This window comes from Diceros bicornis, chromosome 22 (assembly GCF_020826845.1).
Source record: "Diceros bicornis minor isolate mBicDic1 chromosome 22, mDicBic1.mat.cur, whole genome shotgun sequence".
NCBI classification, from domain to species: domain Eukaryota; kingdom Metazoa; phylum Chordata; class Mammalia; order Perissodactyla; family Rhinocerotidae; genus Diceros; species Diceros bicornis.
Window position 1 is genome coordinate 43,204,005 of NC_080761.1, and position 22,903 is coordinate 43,226,907.

Consider the following 22,903-nt stretch of genomic DNA (forward strand, 5'->3'; position numbering starts at 1 on the left):
TGAGTAGTATTCCATTGTGTATATATATCACATCTTCTTTATCCATTCATCCCTTGATGGGCACTTAGGTTGCTTCCAAGTCTTGGCTATTGTGAATAACGCTGCAATGAACACAGGGGTGCATGTACCTTTGCAAATTGGTGTTTTCAAGTTGTTTGGATAAATACCAGCAGTGGAATAGCTGGATCATATGGTAGTTCTATCCTTAATTTTTTGAGGAATCTCCATACTTCCTTCCATAGTGGCTGCACCAGTTTGCACTCCCACCAGCAGTGTATGAGAGTTCCCTTCTCTCCACATCCTCTCCAACACTTGTTGTTTCCTGTCTTGTTAATTATAGCCATTCTGATGGGCGTGAGGTGATATCTCATTGTAGTTTTGATTTGCATTTCCCTGATAGTTAATGATGTTGAACATCTTTTCATGTGCCTGTTGGCCATCTGTATATCTTCTTTGGAGAAATGTCTGTTCAAGTATCACACTCCCTGATTTCAAAATATACTACAAAGCTATAGTAACCAAAACAGCATGGTACTGGCACAAAAACAGACACACAGATCAATGGAATAGAATCGAAAGCCCAGAAATAAACCCACACATCTATGGACAGCTAATCTTCAACAAAGTAGCCAAGAACATACAATGGGGAAAAGAAAGTCTCTTCAACAAATGGTGTTGGGAAAACTGGACAGCCACATGCAAAGGAATGAAAATAGACCCTTACCTTACACCATACACAAAAATTAACTCCAAATGGATTAAAGACTTGAATGTAAGACCTGAAACTATGAAACTTCTAGAAGAAAACATAGGCAGTACGCTCTTCGACATTGGTCTTAGCAACATATTTTCAAGCACCATGTCTGACCGGGCAAGAGAAACAATAGAAAAAATAAACAAATGGGACTACATCAAACTAAAAAGCTTCTGCACAGCAAAGGAAACCATCAACAAAACCAAAAGACAACCTAACAATTGGGAGAAGATATTTGCAAACCATACATCTGATAAGGGGTTAATCTCCAAAATATATAAAGAACTCATGCATCTCAACAACAAAAAAACTAACAACCCAATTAAAAAATGGGCATCTTGGAGTTTTTAAATCTCTAGCTCATCCATATGGACCCTTCAGTAATTCCTGAATTATAGTTGAAGTGTTCCTACCAATACTAGCTTCAGCTGTGGTTTCTGCTCCTGCGTTTCTGCTCCAGGTAAGCCACAATCTCTGCATCCTCCTCTCTCTGCAGTTATAAGGGCAGCAGCTTGCGCTGTGACCTCAATTCTCTGACAGATCTAAGAAGAGTTGTTGTTTTTCAGTTTGTTTTGCATTTTTGTTGTTGTTCACGTGAGATCAGGAATGACGACCTCCAAACTGGTTACATGTTGAATGGGAAACCAGAAGTTCCCCCGGTACATGAATACATACATAACCTCATTATAGGTGTCTCTCAAGGAATATGCCCCAGAGATAATCATTTAAGAACAACATTTTAACACAAGTTTGAACAATTTAACTTGATACATTCTAAGACTAAAGCAGAAATAAGAGTCTTTAAAATGACTAAAAATGTGGGAGTGTGACTTAAGTGTATTAGTTGAAAAGAATCATTTCCAGGTTCCTTACCCTACTTCTTAATTTTTCTTGCAAGTTTGAATATGAAGAGAATGATCACGTGATTTCTAGTTTGACAGTCACACTATTGCTTCTCTTTCAGATTGAGATGGATTTCCTGGAAGTACCTCTTCTCCTCTAGTGTAAGGTTCTTCCTTCCCAGAGGAGTGTCTTCAGTTTTATCCATTTTCTGTGTCAAACAAGTGTCCAGGTCTTCCAGCTGCTGATGGAGTCCGGTGCAGAGTTTGTCCAGGAGGGTGGTGTTCCAGGCAGCAGAGGAGCGCTCTGTGTGGAAGAAGTTGAAGATCTGCTGGAGCATCTCGTGGAGGACAGGGATGGCCAAGACTTTTGGAACTGGCTGCCATCCACCACCTCCAAGAGGAGATGTCCTTCAGTCAGGAGAACAGAGAGATCCTCCTCATTTGTCTCAGAAGCGTCAGGTCATCCTGTGAACCAGGACATGCCTCTGAGGCAGGTCACAGCCCAAAGATGAGATGGTGACACAGCTAACCGGAGGAGGGCCATCAGAGGCTGGGCATTGCAGACCTTGGGGATGCTGGTGGCCTAGATGAGGTGTGTGTCTGTGTGAGTCTTGACCCCGAGTTTCTCTGAAGTCCTTTCTTTACATGTCTCTTCAATATAATACATAGTAATTTTCATTTTCTGAATGTTCCTATACACGTTTATTCTTTTTTTTTTTTTTTGCTTTCTTCTCTGTGTGTTCTAAATAGATTGGAATAGATTAGAAGACATAACCATTTAAATTATTCTTTTCATTTTTTTGATTTAAGTTTAGTTTGCCAAAATAAACTTCAGATGTTTCAATGTAAATGGATTCAAAGCTTTCAAATGAGGAAAGTCTTTTTGTTAAAGTCAAAAGTATGCAAATACTGTTCTTCTTGCTAAGAACAAAATTTCATGTCTGCCTCTAGGCTCTGTGTTGCTGTCTTTATTTTGCGTGTCAGCCAAGCTGCCTCATCCTTCTGGATCTGTCTTCTTGAAAATGGATTTATTAGACCTGATTGACAAGTAACCCCCTAGGAGAAAGCTCTATATCTTGTTCACAATTTTATCATTAGCCAGGGTTGATATGAATTACTCAAGACATACTATTAGTGAAAAATATTCCCAGATTTTGTGTACAAAAGAAGACTTTCCATGTGGCAGTGTTGCACCGGGGCCTCACGGCCAGAAATGCAATGGGCACTTTCCACTCTCAACATTTTCCTATGAATGACACTTCAGGTTGTTCCCAACGTCTCTGGCTACTTCCTTAACTTTTTTAAGTGCACCTCAGTGTTCCAATTCTACTCCAAGACCTGCAACGTGTTTATCCTTCCCCAGCACCACCTCTCCTCACCAATTAGCACGTGTTTATCTGACCCTCTGGCTCAATGTGCACACAGCCACATATCTTCCAATTTAACTCTCAATAACTCTGTCTTTAATGGGCTGCCAGGAGTCAGCTCATCACACTTTCAACTTTTAGCAAAACTGTATTGGAGGGTGATTGCTTTTGTCCCCGAAATAATGAACTTCCCAAGACCCCAGAGTGTTTCTGTGACAACCCCTCTTCTTTTCCTCAGGTACTCAGGGGTCAAATATTTCCAGGGCTTCCAGATGACACAAGCCAAACGTTATGCACTACAAGTGTGTGGAGGGGGCACGGGTTTGGGTAAATTACCTTTGTTTTTTCATATTCACCTCAAATATCAAAGGAATTTTATTTTGCTAAACGTTGATTTTTACACTGAGCTCAATTTATTAAACTGTTGAACACTTGTTATGCTCTAAGTGTCTGAGCTGTCCACTGGGGAGTCACTGATGATTGACCTCCCGTTAGAAGCTTGTATTGAAGTATTAATAACCCTCCCTACATTACTCAGTCAGTACATTTCAACAGAGCTTCTTGGCTCATCATTCTCCATCTACAGTGAAGTTGTAGGGCAGTGAGGGCAGCATAGGATGCTATAGAAAACTAGCCATCTTTGCTTTACTAGTTTCAGAGTCTTTAAAATTTTATGTTTTTGTTTTAATTCAGTATTTTTCTGGGCAAGGGCTGTCTTGCTGCTTCTGAATTACTTTTTGTCTCACCTTGAGGTTAGTACCAAAATAGGGAAGTAAAAACGGAAACATAATGGGCCTGTACCATTATTTTCCATCATTTTTAATACATCATTGTTCTTTCTCTACTCAACTTTCTTAGAAAGCTGTCCCTGCATTTGGAAGCACGGAGGCAAAAGGAAAACAGATGTCGGTCTGAATATGACGAAAGAAATAAAGTGAATCCCCAGGTGAGAAAAGTGACAGTGGGAGTTCTTCTCTTCTCTTATCGCCCTTCCACTCCTCCATCGTGCTTCTGCTCATTATTCCACCAAACCAGCTCTCACTAAGGTCAATTCCATCTGTTTCCCCATTTGGTGGATGGTTTCAATCCACAGAGCAGTTTACTGATATTCAACATAGTACTTATCAAAGTAATGATAAATTATCATTATAAATAATTAAATATGTCATTATTTAAAATAAATATTAAACATTGTAATATGATTTGCCAATACATCAAATCCAAGAATCTATCCAGAGACAAATAAACTTCAAAAAAGGGAAAACTCTGCAGAAAAAAAAAATCCACATTCTTTTCCCATTCCCACTCTATTTCTCTCCTGCGTTTCAGGAGGCAAACCTCTCAAAACTATTTTCTGTATATAGAGTCACTAACTTGTCTTCTCCACCCTTCCTCCTACTCCAGTGTGGACTCTGGTGATTAATTCGACCAAACCGGCTCTCAGCAAGGTCACCAATGCCGTCTATTTTCTAATGGGGCAGACAGTGTCGATCCACATTTTGCAATGATGCAATTCTTCAAAGCAGTTTTAATATTTTAAATAGAATCTAATCCCCATTCTCTCCCATCCTATTAGCTTATTGTCATTCTACCTCTTTTCGTTTGTGGCTCTTTGCCCCCTTTACCAGTGGAAGGTTCTAGGAATGAATTTCACATCCTTTTCTCATTCTAGCCTCTCTTCCCATGTGAACACTTCTTTTCCTAGGCCTTCAGTTTATGGAATTACTTGTAATTGCAGACTCAAATGTCCACTTTCCAAAGGATATCTGCACGTGGATGTCAAGCAGTCAAATGTAGAGAACATCTCCTTCTTTGTTTTGATTTCTTGACATGCCTGCTCCGGTTTCTGCTGAGAGAATACCAAATGGTTTGGTATAACTGATATTTGGCATAAGTGATTTGGCATAACTGATATTAAGTATGAATACTGTTTTTTAGGTTGGTTCCTCAACAAAAATCAAAGATACAAGAAAGCAGGATAGGATTTGTGTTCACCTCTATATTCTGAGGACAACATATAACCAGGCTTAGAGGAGGTCTATTTCTACTTCTAACTTGAAAAACATTATGATGAGTAAGTGAATTGTTCCATGCATTCTTTATCAGGTTACAATCAGACTTGGTGTTTCTTTTTTAAGTAATACACAAATAACAAGGAATTTTTTTTTTTTTTTTTTTTTTTTGTTTTTTTGTTTTTTTGTGAGGAAGATCAGTCCTGAGCTAACATCTGCCAATCCTCCTCTTTTTTTTGCTGAGGAAGACTGCCCTGGGCTAACATCCATGCCCATCTTCCTCCACTTTATATGGGACGCCGCCACAGCATGGCCTGACAAGCGGTGCGTCAGTGCGCGCCCGGGATCTGAACCGGCGAACCCCGGGCCGCCGCAGCGGAGGGTGCGCACTTAACCGCTTGCGCCACCGGGCTGGCCCCACAAGGAATTTTTTATAGAAATGATTTAATAAACATAGAAAATAATAAATTGACTAAATATAAAGAATATTTTTTCTCTTAACCACGATGTAACGGTGCACATAATGTTATATAAACAAAAATAATTGAAATATTGTAAATAAATAAATAGATAGATAGGCAGATAAATATTTCAATAGATCAGCATGGTCATCTGTAAGTGACTAGTGCCTGTAGAGTTGAACGTGATTTTGCTTAATACTCCTGAAAACATTTGAGAAATTAATTCAATTCAGGTCATGATTACAGCCGAAATGAGAGTCTTTGACACAGCAGAACACGTGCAAGTGTGATATTATCAGTCAGTGAGAATCATTTCCATGCTGAACCAGGTGTCATTCCTTACTCCTTAATCTTTCTTACAAGTTTGTTGATGAAGAGAAGGATCTGGTGATTTCTGCTCTGATAATCTCCCAGGCACAAGGGCTGTATTTCTTCTCTTGCAGATACAGAGTGATTCTCTGGAAGTATCTCCTCACAGCCAGCATGGAGTCCTCATTCATCAGGGGAGTCTCTTCCACCCCCACCTCCTGGGTCAGACAGGCTTCCAGGTCAGTCAGCTGCTGATCAAGTCCAGTGTAGAATTTGTCCAGGAGGGTCTCATCCCAGGCAGCAGACGAGCCCTCTGTGCTGAAGAGGTGGAAGATCTGCTGGATCATCTCATGGACCACAGAGATGGCTTCAGCCTTCTGGATCTGGTTTCCATCAAACACCTCCTGGGGGAATCCAAAGTCATTTCTGTCCTTCAGGCAGGAGAAGGGGGAGACTCTTCTCATTTGTTCCAGGAGCATCAAGACCCTCATTTTGCCCAGGCTGTGAGTGTGAGTCAGGTCACATCCCAGAGAGCAGATGGAGTGGCAGCTGAGCACCACCAGGGCTGTCAGGAAGGAAAAGGGTAGGGCCATTGCGGATCTTGCAGATGCTGCTGGGCTGGCTGAGGAGGGTGATCTGGACCCTTGTCACTGGATTCTATGAAGACGTTCCTTTGTGCATGTGTCTTAAATAGGTAACTAATTTCCTGTTTCTGAATGTTCTCACTTACTTTCTACTTCTGTTTTTGCTTTTTATTTTGAACTCTCCAAATGGGTGAGAGCAGCGTTTCTGAACCATTTTTTTTTCATTATTGCCTCTGCCTCACCTGCCCCCAGAGCCTTTTTAGATATGTTTTCCTAATTGGACCTGATGAAATTTTGATAACACAGATATAGTGTATATCTATTCAGGTACCCTATTTATATATTTACTTTATACAATGAAAAAGAAAGTGCAAAGTTTACTCTTTTTATTCAATGCAGGAGTAAGAAGGACTAAATAATTTAAGCTGTAAGTTAAATTTAAAAGCTATTGACATTTAGTTTAATTTTATATCTACGTTTGTGGAGCTACTTTTAATGTAATATATTTATTTACATAAATAGTAATGTGTCCAATTACATATTCAACTAAAATTTACATAAATACTTTATAATAATACCAATGTATAGATACACTTAAAACTCTATCAAAACTGCTCAACACCATTGAAAAATTAAATTATTTTCATAACATGTAGTTTAGGTACTTAACTTTTAATTTCGTCTCAGATAATAATTTTTAACTTCACTAGTTGCTAGACATCCATCTACATATTGTCAACTTTTTTTTAGTACTTGACATAATTATTCATGTGTTGAATAACTTTAGTAGAATTCAATAATAAAATATGAAGTATTTGCATTTAATTCTCAAGGCCCACGTCACACTGAGGCTCAGACATAAGCAGCATCCACAGGACAGTCAATGGCAGCTCAGAAGTAAGAAGGCCGCCTCTCACAATGTGACTTTGAGAGCAAGCAGATGATGGAGGGAAAGTTCTCTGATGAGCCATCAAGTCATCATAGGTTTGTAGCACTGATCTTGCATACAGTTTATCTTTCATGAACTAAACGTCAGTGCTTCTTGTATGACACACACACACAAACAAAACCTAAAGAGGAAGATGAATACTAAGGAATAAGATTTTGTTGGACAGAGCTGAGCTTTGGAGCACCACAAAGCATCGTAGTATCTAAGATTTGTTCACACCCTTAAGAACTAATTTTTGCACCTTTGGGAGCAATATCATCCAGAAAAACAATACAGGATTTAGACAACATTATCATTTCAAATCTTTCTTTGTATTTTTGCATTAAATTTCCTGTTTCCCAAAGGACTTTCAGAAGTTCCAATCCAAGTCTATTCTTTTCAAACAAAAGGAAACTCTTTTTGTAATAAATTCAGAACTGGATAAATATTATTATCATGTAAAGAATTAACTTTCAGCTCTGATCCTGAACTCTTTTTATCTTGCATAAGAAGTTATATTCTTTGGCCGTCTCCATTCCTGCTCTTTAAATGGTAGAGATGAGACCGTCTTTGGCCAATCAGTTCCTTAGTAACTGGACTCTGTCTTATTCACTGTATTATCCTCGGCACCAGGCCCAGTGCAATCACTCAATAAAGAATTTTCACTAAAGAAGCTTCTTAGATTTTCTCTTCCTACTGGAAGGCGTTCATGAAGGACAAGGCTGTTTTGCTTCACCACAGCTACATTGGCTAGGATTATAGTAGACATGGCTGATTAGACACTCTACCCTTACTGATGGCAATAATGCCTGCTGAGTTTATTGCTAGAACCACTAGGATTCTATTTCCTTTAAGGTGCATGTGGCTCTGGGGATTTAAGTTGCAAGAGCAGCATGATTTTCAGCCTTTGCCCAGTGCTGTATTAAACTCACACGTATGACCTCATCTCTAATTTGCCATCTAGTTTGTGAGAATAGGAAATAATTAGCCTGGTGTCATCCACAGAGCCACATATCTAACCTCACCCTCTCCCTGATTGACACAGCTCACAGCAGCCACACAATTGACCACGTTACTTTTTGGCAGCTCTTTACTGAAGTGGCAGTTGCCTATCTTCACCCTGAGAACCTCTGGAGTCTCCTCGCAAAGAATGATGAATGGTCATCTGCCTCCTGTTATCTCCACTCATTCCCATGGGATAGTGGACCCCATTTCAGTTTGATTTCCAAAATTTGGCGTGTAATAACTAGAGCGTTACTTCAGGTCAGAAACAAGACTTTGAATTCTGAGATCTTGCTCTGCTGTTTTTGCCTGCTAACCTGCTCATTCTTCTTTATTTACAAGGCATGGCTGTATTCTCTCTTCTGGATGCCAGACATGTGGGCTTTAATGCGCCGCTATGGTCTGAATATTTGTGTCCCCACAAAATTCATTGAAAAATCCTGACCTCAAAATGATGGTATTAGGTGGTGGGGCCTTTGGGAGGTGATTGGGGGGGAGGGTGGAGCCCTCCTGAAGGGAATTAGTGTTCTAATAGAACAGGCCTGAGATAGATCCTTTGCTCTTCTGCCACATGAGGATAGAAGAAGTCAGCAGTGTGGGCCCCAGAAGCGGGCTCTCACCAGAACCGGACCATGCTGACACCCTGATCTTAGATTTCCAGTCTCTAGAACTGTGAGCTATAAATTTCGGCTCTTTACAAGCTACCCGGTCAATGCTGTTTTGTTAAAGCAGCCCGATTGGACTAAGACCCGACCTGACCTATTTTTCTCCTTAGACTACCCCCAGGAGTCTGTAAAATACTGTGGGTGGAGAAATCATCTTACCCAACCTTGTTTCCCAGGCATCTATTCTAGTCCTAACCCTCTGAGGAGCTCAATCAATGTGCACGAGCAGAATAATCGTGGTAATAATAGGAGAAAGAAAAACACCAATATATGTTAGATAGCTATGATTTGAGAGGACAATAGATCTAATGACACTGTAAATTCTTCATGGTTCTACAAAGGAAGTTATAATTTAATGTTGTGTGGTGTATTTAAAAGAAACTGTTTGGTTGCAGGGATATTTTCTTCAAGTTTGCATTTTCAATATTTCGAATATCAGGATGGGAATCCTAGGCCTGGTCATGAATGGAAGACTCACTCTCCACTTTTATTCCAGTATCCTCGATACCTGCAAGGGGCTACCTGGTCGTACTTTCCTGGGCTCCCTCAGGTAATAAGGAAACAACTTGTGTTGTCTCCACACTCGTGGCTATTTTCCAACTCTAGCCTATGCCTTTGGGCCTCAACTTGAACGCTTCTTTCAAAGGGTCAATGATACTGTGAAGTCGAACAAGTGACATCTATGTCATCTCCCCGGGTTTCAATGGTGGAATCAGATTTTGGGTCAGTTTTCTATTTTTACATAAAGTCTGTGCAGCAAACACATTTATTATTGTTTTCTCCTCAAAAAGCATCAGTGCAAAGAGTGCAATGTTGGAGAGTGGCCTTCTTCACTGAACTTGCCTCCTCTTCCATCAGTCACCCGATTGGAGTCTATTTCCCAACTTCTCTGCACTTAGGAGTCCCATGAGAAGAAATTCAGGCCAACTAATGTGAGCAGAAGTGATATTGCGCTGTACGGGCCTGGCCCTTGAAAACATCCCATGTGATCCACCTTCCTTTTTCTCTTTACAACCAAGTGGAATGGACTCAAGTACCACAGACAGATTTGGAGTCACACGTTGAACATGCCTAAGCCACAAAATAGAGGGTACCATGTTCCCGAATCACTGTTTGGAGAAGAGTCAACAAGAAGATTCAACTGGGCCAGCCCTGGTGGCCTAGTGGTTAAGTTTGGCATGCCCTGCTTTGGTGGCTTGGGTTGGGTTCCTGGGCGTGGACCTACACCACGCGCCTATTAGTGGCAGTGCTGTGGAGGTGGCTCACATATAAAAAGAGGAAGATTGTCTGGCAGCGGATGTTAGCTCAGGGTGAATCTGCCTCAGCAAAAAGAAAAAACAAAAAAGAAAAGAAGATTTATCTAATCAGAAGTGCCTGCATTGTGCTCTTTCGTGAAGGAAAGATAAATTTCTATTATGATCAAATTACACTTTTCTGTTTGTCTGTTACGGCAGCGAGCATTAACTTAACTGACAAGTATCTTTAACCATATACTATCCTGAAGAATCTTTCCATAAGAAAATGAACTTCACCATTTGGGAACAGCAAATACCGTCCAGACCTTAAATAAATTTCAAAAAGTGGTCACAAAATTGTTTATTTAAGAAAATAGACCATAGAAGTTTTTGTGACTTCATAATGCACAATACAGTTTTTAAATATTCTCATGATTTTTGTTTCAGGTATTTTTCAGCTGGTGCAGAAATACGAGTCGAGATTGCTTTGGTGGAGCTTAGCAAACAATAATGTAGTTGATTAGGGAGTCACGAGTCTGACTTCTTTATTTGCTGATTTTTCTTTGAAGATTGTTACATGAGGAAAAGGCACTTTTGCATTTCCACTCTGACAATCTCCCAGGCACAGGGGCCAAAATTCTTTTCCTTCAGATAGCGATGGATTCCTTGAAAGTACTCTCGGACAACAATTCCCAAATAGGGACAAGCCAGATTTTCTTCTTCCATCTGCTCCAGCTGTTCCAGGCTGTGATCAAGTCTAGAGAGTAGCTGGTCGAGGAGAGCGTTGTTCCAAGCAGCACGGCTGTGCTCTGTGCTGAAGAGGTTGAAGATCTGCTGGAGCATCTGCTGGTGGAAACAGATTCCCTGTGTCCTCTCAATGTGGGTGATAGTCTCTGTTTCCCCAGGAAATCTGAAGTCGGTTCTGTCATTCAGGCATGACTGAGAGGGGATACTTGCCAGCTGTCTCAACAGCATGAGGATTTCCGTTTTTCCTAGGCTACCGGTCCAAGGCGAGTCCCCGCCAAGAGAGCAGGCAGGGATGGAGCAGAACATCGCTCCTGCCACTAGCCAGTGGATCTGGGCCATGGAGAACTCCGGTGATTCACCAGTCTGCCAACAGGGGGCGAGCGGGCACCGCTGAGCAATGAGCGCAGTTTTCTTCGCGGGCTGCCCGGAACGCGGGATTCTCTAGGCGGCCGCCAGAGGGCGCGCAGGGGCCTCCCTGACGCCCGGGATTCAGACGCGCAGACGTGGGAGTTTTGCTTTCAGTCGTTCGGGCCGCTGGAGGGAGACGCAGTCGGGGCGTCGGGGACCAGCTTTGCGTTGCTTTAATAGTGAAGAAGGAACCTCCCTTTCCGCGGCCCTGACTGCTGAGGAGGGAGCGTGGCGGCGGCCTCGCCGGGGACGTGTCTCTCAGGGGGCGAGCACAGAAGCCGGCGTTTTCTGCGCTTTCGCCTGAGTTTTGCGCTTTCCTTTCGCACAGACACTTCAGCGGGGCCATTGTTACAGCGAACCCGTTTCCCGAGGATCTGAGGCCGGAATCCGAGCGGGTTGAGTCGTGTTTACAGGTTCGGGAGAGTGTGAGGGCGAGACGCGGGGACAGATGCAGAGACGGGGGGCCGGGGCCGTGGGCCGCGGCGGGTGCCCCCCACGTGCTCGGTGACTCTCCTGGTGACTTGTCAGCGCGACAGCGGGAACGTGGTGGAGGACAGTATTGAGAAACTGAAAAGTGGGAATAGGGACAGTGCATTCTATTAAACATTTTTGCGATTAAAATATTTCAATATTAAATATAAATATCAAACAAAATTTTAAAACATTTTTAGCGTTAAAACAGCATTTCATTAAACTTGAACTTCATTTAAACTATATTTCATTGATACCTAAAGAAGAATTTAATATAATAATTCTTTCCTAGGTTGAATGGGAGTAAACGCGATAATATTTTCAAGATTACTGCTTTACTTGTTTTCAGTTGAGAGGATTGCCAATGTCTCGGGGCACCCTGACAATCGTAAATAATTTTTTTTTCACTTCACGTTGCTGAAAGGACTGTCACAGGTCCGCACCTTGACTGTATTGTTGGAGAAGAATTAGTGTTGTGTACAAGCTGCTGAGGACATTCAGCAGGTCAGGGCTTTGAATTTGCTTTGGTAAGGATTTTACGGACTGAGTGGAATTTGCCTACATTTCGTTGACACGATGCCCCCTTCCTTCGTGAGACTCTCAGGGCCTTGCAGGGCCGGGTCATTTCTTGTCTTTATTTAAAATTTTGATACTTGGTTCATCACGGATATTTTGGCATTAATTTTCACTTTTTAATATTGGATTAAAATAGTATTTATCTTGATGACTTAGATTTGGTGCCTCCTCAACTTCCGTGCTTGAGGGAAGTACTTGCTCACTTGACCTTGATCCTAACCCGGGAAGTGGCTTTTGATTTAGCGTTGTGATCTTCCCCAGCTGAAAATCGAGGGGTGTCCTATTTCTCCTCACCCTCTCCCCCATATTTTTTTTAACCATTTCCCTGGTCTCTGTAACTTTTTTTCTTTTTTACCTGTGCCATAAAAAATATCATCAGAGAAGGTCTGAAACTGAGGAGCAGGAAAGGGACTATTTGTCTCATTTGTACTGTTCACAGAGCAGCCATTTTTGGTCAGACAACTTTCCTCCAGGCGGGTTCTCTGCAAAGAGCTTCAGATGTGCTCTAAGATTTCTCTCCTGCAAGTGCCGGCCGTGATCTAAGGGAGGAACTTGGGCTTTGCTCCGCCACAGTCCTGCAGACAGTCCCCTCTCCTAGAGTTTATTTGAGGGACCTCCATATACAGAGCCCTGAGAGTCTAAAGGGAGCTGCAATCAAACCTTCTCTGACTTGGCTGAACGTGGACTTTGCAGATTATCATATGTGGTATTAATACTGGTAAATAAATGAAAAGCAATAGGATATATTGGAGTGTAAGAGGAAGACATTTGGTGTAAAACTAATTCAGCCTGACCGTGTTTTTCCAAAAGGTCCTGATGTGGCCTGTGGAGGCTGCACTGTACATCTGCTTTAAACATTTACTCTGCCCCAAAGACAAGAATGATGCCCCTAAAGACAGGGAGGTAGCTTCCCCCATATTGGCATTTCCTTTAGGATAAGCATCTCTCCCTAAAGACTAAGGCTTAATTACCGGCCTGCTGTGCTCACCTGGTGACTACCGACCTGCTGTGTCAGCTGAGCATCTCGTGACAATAGTAAAAGGTATTCCTGTCATATGTGATGTATGCTGTTTGTTCCAAGGCGGTATGTGATATGTAACCACTCTGTACACCCCACTTCTTGGGTGCCCTTCCTTCCTTCCTTCCTTCTTTGGGGTAGGAAGGCCCGGGGCTATAGTCCTCCAACGTGGCTCCTAATAAACTCACCCCAGTTTTGATTTATAGATTGATTATGGATTATTAGCATCGACATTTCTAAAGGTAGCTCTCATTCACTACGTTCAGATCCTCAGTCTGTAATATGCAAACTGTATTTAATCTTTACAGTTTCCTGTGTGACCAGTACTAATGTTGTGTCAGTTTTTAGAAGAGGGCATGAAATTCTGGTGTCATCGAAATTCACGATCCACGGATTTTGTCAGAAAGTGGAGCCTTCTCAGAGGGTGCTGCCTCCCGGTCCCTCCTCTTCACCAGCTCTGAGGACTTGCTCCTGCCTTTAGTGTCTGTCTGCCCTGCTCCCGGGAGGGCACTCAGCATCCCTGTCTTCCTTTCCCTGAATCCACGTTGCCAAACACATGTCTGTCAGCTGTGTGCAGTCGACATATTTCTGGTGACAGAATGAAGAGAACTGCATGAATTAACCCCTGTGTTCCAGTTGTATGCCACTGTTATCTGTAGACTATGTCAGAACACGTGAGCTATGGCTCCTGTGAAGAAATGTGGAAGAATTCAAATCAAACATATTAGCTCCTCCAAAGGGAAACGCAGAGGGGTGAGGCCACTTGTATTTCAGTGTAAGTTAAGAAGTGTAAACATGGCGTCCAGGATCAAACCTCCAAGTCCTCTTCTTATTCGAATTAAAAAGGAGAGCTAGGGGCTGGCCTCGTGGCCTAGTGGATAAGTTCAGCATACTCTGGCGGCCCGGGTTCAGTTCCCGGGCGCAGAACTACATCACTCGTCAGTGGCCATGCTGTGGTGGCGACCCACATACAAAATAGAGGAAGATAGGCACGGATGTTAGCTCAGGGTGAATCTTCCTCAGCAAAAGAATAAAAAAAAAAAAGAAAAAAAGATTGAGAGAGCTAGATTGAGATTCTTGTTTTAATTTCAACATTGGGTCTCATTTAGATGACTACATCCCATTGGATTGAGACTTCTGTCATTTTCTATGAGTGTGTTTAATTTCCAGTGTAATAATACAAAAGAAGTGTTAAAGTCATGACGTTACCCGAGGCCCATAAATAGACAGAAATTGGAAAGAAGTGGAAACAAAATTGAGATAAGTACAGAAAATGACAATTCTAGCCTATTTAAGAATCTCATTTGCCAGCAGGTGCCCAGAGCAGCTGGATAAAGGCTTGCATGGCCAGACATCTGCATCACCAAGCTCACCAGGGGCCGGCCACCCTCTTCACCGATGACACCGAGGATGAGGTTGTCCAGCTCTGTCTGCACCCATAGCTGTGACCTGGCCCAGAACCATGGCCTGCCAAAGCAGGAGGCCTGCACTGTTCTGGACCAATGAGGAGAGTCTTTCTTGTCTTCCAGCCTGGAGGACAAGAATGTTTTGTTTTCAGGTTCCCCCAGAAGCAGCTGGATGGCAGCCAGTTCCGAAAGCTCAGGCCACCTCTTTGTCCCTGAGACGATCCAGCAGACCTTCAGCCTCCTCAGCACTAACAGCTGCAGGTCCTCACTGGACTGGATCAGCAGGTGGAAGATCTGGAGACCAGTTTGTGCGGGAGATGGGGGAGGAAAAGAGCCTCCTGGGCAGTGAGGGCTCCAGCCTGGCTGTGAAGAGGTATTTCCCAAGAACCAGTCTCCATCTGAGGAAGAAAGAATACAGCTGCGGTGCCCAGACGTTGTCAGACTGGAAGTTAAGAAGTGAAAGTAAATCAGTCCTTCCTCTGTGTCCTCAAGTCACAGAAACCCTGAGAAATTGGAAAGGAGACTTAGACCCAGTCTTCCACAAAGGGGTCTTGCCTACTTGTAAGTGGCCTCAAGCTTGTAAATATTTACTCAAAGACTTTTTTCCTGCTTCAGTTATAAAATTCATTGAGTCATTTTTGCAGACTGTTTTTTAATAATAAGAGGAAACTGTACTTTTGAATCAAGAGAAACTGGGTTTTCAATTTGTAATAATTAGAATTTGTCTCTTTATCTATGATGATTATTGTGTTTAGAACACGTAGTCTTCATGTTATGTGGTCAGCTTTGTCTTCTGTTTTCATTTGCTTTGGGAGTGTAAAATCTCTATGTTAAATGCTGGGTCTTACTCAATCTCTTAAAGAGATACCAAGTGTCCTTGCACCTTGGTTCTGCCTTCAAATCCAAAGGAACATAAATAGTTTCATTCATTTAGGTGATCCATAAAATATTTTTAAGTATCTCTGCTCCAAGTAATTTACTTGTGTTTGTGAATAATTGGTAAATAAAACCAAGATATTACTTTCTTTAATGGAGCTTTCTGGCAGAGAAGACAGGCAAAGTCATTGACAGGGAAGTCATTAGGTAGGAACCCTCTCTGGGGCTCTGGAGGAAATGCACAAGACACTCTGACAGATTGTAGCAGCCGGAGCTATTCAGTTGTACTTCTACTTTCTTGGAGAAATCATGTCTAATGGTTGTTGATTGCATTTCAGGAAGTGCATGAGCAAGAAACTAAAATGAAATATGTTATACATTCATGGAATTTAAACTTCAACAAATAAGTTGTGAATATACCTTCTACTTTTTGGCACTGTGGGGGGTGCCAGATGCAATGCAAATGCATGATGGTCAAGTTTGGACATGGTAAGTGGAGGTGTTCTAGGGTAGCAGGTGGCAGTGTGGGTCTCATGGTTGGAGATGGGACTCTGGGTACAGACATCCACATGGAAGTCATAATCAGAGAGATGACATTTGGAACTATTGGGGAGGTTGAGACTGCATGTACAGAGAGGATGAAGTGTGGTGCCTAGCACGGAAATTTGAGAAACACCAAAATTCCCTAGAAAGAGAGGGAGTAGTTAACAAAGGAAAGAGAGGAGGAGGAGCAGAAAAGCAGAAGATGGTGGTGACACAGAAGCCAGATGAAGGTCCGACTCGAAAAGGAGGACATGGTCTAAAGAGTCAGATGCTTCTGAGGTGTCGGCTAAGGCTGACTGACAGTGACCTCTGAGCTCAGTAAGACGGAGTGTGTTGTCCACCTCAGCTGAGCTGTATCAGGAGAACAGGGAGGCTGAAGCCACATGACAGTGTGCGCAGAAATGAGCTGCAGGTGAAAACGTAAGAACCGATAGTGCAGAGAATGTTCAAGAAGTTTTGAGTATGAACAGAATGACAGGAGCGAGGTAATACAGGTAACGGTTGTAGGGCTGAGGACTGAACGATCATATTTAGGATGAAGAAGATAAAAATTAAGCACCTTTAATGTTGATCCAAACTAGCCAGTAAAAAGGTAGATGTTGGTATGGGAGAGAGGAGGTAACTGACAAAGCATCAATATCTTTTCTGTACTTAGCATCAAGGAACTCTCTCCCCAAAGCTAAGCCTTCTGGAATTGTCCATCTGTTTGGTGTCACAGAGGTTTTGCACCCTGGAGCAGTGCAACATGGTGAGGCTTGGGATTCGTAAAAGGGACTTTCTTTTATAAAATAATGATAGAAAGTCTCAATGTGAGATCGGAAGTGGGAACGGAGCTGGGCCAGACTTCCGTCTCCTCACGCAGGTCAGTTTTACGCAAGGGTGTTTCTCAGTGTTGAGGTTAAAACTCTGCATCATGAAAAATTGACATCGTTTGAACACTTTTTAGAAAATATTACAATGGATTGTCTTCTGAATAATTAACAAATGCAACTGTTTGGCATGGGAAAAATGGAATTTTCCTAGTCCTGTGAATAAGCACTTTTGCATAATTGGTGGCTAGGATTTCATATCAGTACCGTGAACTAGTAAACTCAGACAGCAAATTGAGAGAGCTTTTGTCTTTGATACCTATCGCAATCACATATTAAGTCTTTATATGCCTAAACATTTTATAATAATTTTAAACATGTACAGAAATATATTGTCCTGAGAAACAGATCTTCAGATCAACGTATTACAAAGTGTAAAATCAAAACATGTTTACACATTGAATGAGTCTGGATTCACCAGTAGATCCTTTCATCAGCCCCTGTCTGATAGGTATTACACACCCACTTTTGCATTCAAGTAAACGTGAGTTTCCTAAGAAACCAGGCAGAATGGCCTACTGCCTTAAGAATATTTTCCCTGAGCAGATTAAATTTAGAGGAAATAATATCTTCTTTCTGACCTATTCAAGGATAATAGGAAAATAAATAAAAATAATTTAGGCCCTGGAATCAAGTAGGTTCTTTTTCTTCACTAACAAGTTGACAGGAAAGTTCAGGAATTAAGGAAAAATATTTTGACTCTCGAGACACGGACACTCACTGACTTTCACTGGTATGGGAAGACGAGCAAGATCAGCTGATTTCACGGCCCCCATCTGACTAGTTGCTCACTAGACGAATGGTTGATGCAAATATTTAGACCAGGCCATGGTTAGCCACAGTTGGTTAAATGGCCCCCAACATTTTTTCAAAAACTAAAGACGACAAATTATTCTAGAGAGGTATTTGGGATTATCCCCTGGGGGAACCGAACACCAGCGTTTTCTTTCTTGTAGCCTCCTCCTCCTTCTTGCTGTTCCCTTCTCTCGTTAATACTCATTTGCCTTTTCCATGGGGCCGTCATTCCTCCTCTCTCAGCATCTATGCTCTCTACCAGTGAGCACAGATATCAGGTTTTCTCTTAAAGAAAGGGGTTGAGAATAATTACACATGACAATTTCATCTCTGTCGTGTATGATTTGAACTTGAAATGTTTAGGCACAATTTCAACCAGTGTATCGTAGGTGCTGTATGAATGATGCCATGTGTCTCAGTTCAGGCTTCTGCAACTAAGTAGTATAGACTGAGTGGCTTATAAACAACAGCAATTTATTTGTCACAGTTCTGGAGGCTGGAAGTCTGAGATCAGGATGCCAGCATGGTTGAGCTCGCTTCTAGGTTGCAGGCTGCCAACTTCTCTTTGTATCCTCACATGGTGGAGATCTGAGGGACTCTCATATAGGCCTTAATCCCACTCATGAAGCTCCACCCTCATAACCTCATCTAATCCCAATTACCTTCCAAAGACCCCTCCTCCTAATCCCATCATGTTGGGGGGCAGGGTTTCAACAGATGAATTTTGGGTGCATGCGAACATTCAGTCCATAACACTGTGATAAGAAGATCCCACGGTATTGTGGTTATGGCAAGGTTTCTTGAGAGTATTTTTCCTTCTCTACATTTACTTGAGGATAAACAACACATTCCTTGATGCTGCCTTAATTTTCTTGTGGCATATTAATCCTAAATTGATGACGGAGTAAGTGTTACAGTGCTACTCTGGTCATGATCGCCAAGGACCTAACCAGACAAATTTCGTGACTTCTTTCCGTCTTTATCAAAAATGATGCTGCAGCTAATAATGACAGTAACTACAAATTACTTTGCCTTTTCTAAGAGACTCATTTAATCCTTACAGCATAGTTGAAACTGAGGTGTTAATATTCTTCTTTCCAAAGAGCCACCTGTGAAGAGTTTATATAGTAAAACGATCTAAGAAGTAAATGGCAAACCCAGGTTTCCAAAGCTACTACGTCACATTCCGAATTCCAGCTCCTTACCCACAACATTAGATGCCTGTGAAAACTGCATGTGGTGAACCATCACTTCCTTTCTGGGAAGCCCTATACTTTACTTCGAAAGCATTGATATTCCTTATTGTCTCACTGATTACAAATTCTTTATGTCTTCATCAATTTGTCTTCCACTTGCAAATTTGTAGATGACCAAATAAGAAAGTATTTTGATGATTTTATGTAATAAGCAAAATGAAATTATCAATTGGCAATTATTTCTCAGAGAGTAAAATGAGATCTACAAAATTAATAATTCTAATAATAATTATAAAATAACCACATTTAATATATATTCCGGATGGTTCGCATAGATTGCTCATATTAATTCTCACCATACATTTATGAGACGCGTGGGAGACAAGACCTGTGAGGCTTATGGCCCCTGCACCGCAGAGTGAGTGAATTACAGACATTTTGGTGGCTCCTCTGTGGAAAACACTGAGCTAGTGGCTCTTGTGGATTAAAAAGAACAAGTACTTACGCTACCAACTTACATGAATATGGGAAATGATTGGAATAATGTAAAGCAATATACACTAACGGGTAAAATGTGAGGGATGGAGCAGAGCATCACCACTGTCGTCAGCACGGAGACCAGGGAGGCCAGAATCTCAGCGCTTCACCTGGACCACAGTGAAACTGAGCTCCGGGACCCGGCTCAATGGCGCGCGCAAAGCTCCTTTCGCTGCCCCCAACGGCCGGCAGGGGGCGCCCGAACTCTCCGTAACCGACCAACCGGCGCCGCCCGCCCAGCGGGACCCGCCTGGGGCTCCGGCGCCGCGCACTCGGGCGCCGCCTCCACGGGGAGACCCGGCGCTTCGCCGTCCGCTGAGCCCCGGCCCGGGAGGGGCGCCGCCGGGCTCGGGGACCGCGTGGGGCCCGAGAACCGGAGTCAACGCCTCCTTCTCGGGCCTGACGCCGAGGGGAGCTGCGCCGCGGCGTCGCCAGAGCCTTTCACCGTCTGCACCTGCCCCGCGTCCATCCGTCCTTTCCTTTCTCCTGGGAGATCCTAGCAGACCGTTCACAAAAGCGCCCGTTTATTCAGGGGACTGACGGCTCGAAATCAGAGCGTGCTGGGGTCTCTTTTCAGATTCAGGATGGTTTCTGGGGAGAAAGACACGAATTCAGCGAAAGGCAAACGCACCTACAATCTGGACACGAATCTAGGAAATATTGGGACCCTCCAGTGGAATGACTTGGGGACCCAGCTGACTTTAAAGGAGCCCCGGGGAGGAAGAGAAAATGGGTGCCTATATATATATGATTTCATTCCATTTTAATGGTTGATTTCTCCTACAGTGTTAACGTGGTCGAAAAAATATTTTTAAATGTAGAAATATTAAAGTACGTTAAGTTTAAATAGTTTATTTATGCGCAAAGCAGACTTTATTATAAGGTCCTGGCTTTAATGGAAGCAAACTTATCAGTAATATTTTCAGAATTACTTCTCTGCTTATCTTATTTTCAGTTGAGAGAATTGCCTTGTTTGGCAATATCTTATGGCTCAGTAACTATCTTAAATAATTTTCACTTAGAAAATCTTTTTTCCCCCCTCATATGTTGTAAGCAAGAGTCTTCTATTAAGCATTCAGCTTTGTATATAGTCATGATTTTTCAGTGGAGGGTTTTAACTTTTTCAAAATGTCATCCCACATGGATAAGTTGCATTCAAATTGGTAGTCTATTTGCATCAAAATGCTTTCCATTTCAGCTTAATGTAGGTTTGCACTTATACGTAATTTACCACTTAATATCTTAGATGCCAAATGCACTGATTGTGTTTTATTTTGATGCCCCCAGATATCCTTAGGTGTTATTAATGTGGTGTTCAGTAGAGACATGAGACTATTTCATTTGCTATTTGAATTCAAAAATTTGTGTATAGCCTTTGTATAATACTAAAAAAGATGATCCTATTTTAATTCACAAGGGTAGAATTTTTGCATAATAAAATTCTGAGCTGAGCAAGGCACAAATGCAGCATAATCGTCTTTGGGGGATGTGGAATAATGGCTTTTACACCTTTGTATATACCTGTCACTGTAACAGCCAGGAACTATCATACCTATGTTTAATATCTGCCTGATGCTTTACATAATTTACTCAATTATGGTAACAAGTTTATGAGTGGCTCTATTCTCATTATATGGAGACTATAACATGAGATGATACACTAAATGGAATAGAGTATTCTCATTATCTCTGTTTTAAAGCTGAAAAAACTACTATAGGAAACGGCAAACAATTGCCCTAATCATGCATCAAGTTGAGGGAAAGACTAAGGAGATGCCCATTAGCAAATTTACAGGTCACCTCAGAAGACAAGAGTAGCCCACAAGAGAAAATGCAGCAAGACACTTAAACTATTGATCACTTTTATTGACAGCTCTGAGGACCTACAATATCCCTCACATTGTGCAGGATACCGGGTGGGAATAAGAAAAGAAGAAGTGCTCCTGCTCTGGGGACTCAGTTAACGACAAGCATTTGTTTAAGTGACTCTCAATTCTAAGGCCCTGGCTGAGTGTATGAGGTTGGTTTCTCAAGAAAAATCAGAGAGACAAGAAAGCAGGATTGATTTGTTGTGTTCACCTCTATATCCTGAGGACAACCTATCACCCGGCTCAGAGGAGATCTGTTTCTATTTCTAACTTGGAAAACATTATAACGAGTGAGTGCATTGTACCATGCATTCCTTATCAGGTTACACTCAGACTTGGTGTTTCTTTTTTAAATAATACACAAATACCAGGAATTTTCTATATAAACAATTTAATGAACAGAGAAAATAATAAATTGACTAAATAGAAAGAATACATTTTTTCTCTTAACCACGATGAAAAGGTGCCCATAATATTATATGAACAAAAATAATTGAACTCTTATAAATAAATAAATAGATAGATGGGTAGATAAATAAATACTTAGATAGATCAGCATGGTCATCTGTAAGTGACTAGTGCCTGTAGAGTTGAACATGATGGTGCTTAATACTCCTGAAAACATTTGACAAATTGATTCGATTCAGGTCATGATTACAGCAGAAGTGAGAGTCTTTGACATGACAGAACACGTGGAAGTGTGACTTTATCACTCAGTGAGAACAGTTCCATGTTGAACCAGGTGTCATTCCTCGCTCCTTAATCTTTCTTGCAAGTTTGTTGATGAAGAGAAGGATCTGGTGATTTCTGCTCAGACAATCTCCCAGGCACAAGAGCTGTATTTCTTCTCTTGCAGATACAGAGTGATTCTCTGGAAGTATCTCCTCACAGCCAACGTGGAGTCCTCATTTATCAGGGGAGTCTCTTCCACCCCCACCTCCTGGGTCAGACAGGCTTCCGGGTCAGTCAGCTGCTGATCAAGTCCAGTGTAGAATTTGTCCAGGAGGGTCTCATCCCAGGCAGCAGACGAGCCCTCTGTGCTGAAGAGGTGGGAGATCTGCTGGATCATCTCATGGACCACAGAGACGGCTTGAGCCTTCTGGATCTGGCTGCCATCAAACACCTCCTGGGGGAATCCAAAGTCATTTCTGTCCTTCAGGCAGGAGAAGGCGGGGAGTCTCCTCATTTGTTCCGGGAGCATCAAGACGCTCGTGTTGCCCAGGCTGTGGGTGTGAGGCAGGTCACATCCCAGAGAGCAGATGGAGTGGCAGCTGAGCACCACCAGGGCCGTCAGGAAGGAAAAGGGTAGGGCCATTGGGGATCTTGCAGATGCTGCTGGCCTGGCTGAGGTGGGTGACCTGTGACCCTTGTCTCTGGGTTCTCTGAAGACCTTGCTTTGTGCATGAGTCTTAAATAGGGTACGTGCCAGTTTCC

At 42.3% G+C, this 22,903-nt stretch overlaps 3 protein-coding genes across 3 annotated transcripts; all 3 read right to left on the reverse strand.

Moving 5' to 3' along the window:
- Positions 1-5,792: 5,792 nt before the first annotated feature.
- LOC131420111 (interferon alpha-4) lies at positions 5,793-6,338 on the reverse strand. Its single transcript, XM_058565891.1, has one exon. The coding sequence runs from the start codon at positions 6,336-6,338 to the stop codon at positions 5,793-5,795; it is 546 nt and encodes a 181-aa protein (XP_058421874.1).
- A 4,394-nt stretch (positions 6,339-10,732) lies between these two features.
- LOC131420112 (interferon alpha-2-like) lies at positions 10,733-11,245 on the reverse strand. Its single transcript, XM_058565893.1, has one exon. It carries the CDS (start codon positions 11,243-11,245, stop codon positions 10,733-10,735), a length of 513 nt encoding a protein of 170 aa, XP_058421876.1.
- Positions 11,246-22,280: 11,035 nt separating this feature from the next.
- Positions 22,281-22,795, reverse strand: LOC131420113 (interferon alpha-4-like). The gene has a single exon (XM_058565894.1). It carries the CDS (start codon positions 22,782-22,784, stop codon positions 22,281-22,283), a length of 504 nt encoding a protein of 167 aa, XP_058421877.1. The 5' UTR covers positions 22,785-22,795.
- Positions 22,796-22,903: the final 108 nt, after the last annotated feature.

Bases quoted from the DNA above. Each gene is read 5' to 3' on its own strand.
- LOC131420111 (XM_058565891.1), bottom strand. From the start codon at position 6,338: ATGGCCCTACCCTTTTCCTTCCTGACAGCCCTGGTGGTGCTCAGCTGC.
- LOC131420112 (XM_058565893.1), bottom strand. From the start codon at position 11,245: ATGGCCCAGATCCACTGGCTAGTGGCAGGAGCGATGTTCTGCTCCATC.
- LOC131420113 (XM_058565894.1), bottom strand. From the start codon at position 22,784: ATGGCCCTACCCTTTTCCTTCCTGACGGCCCTGGTGGTGCTCAGCTGC.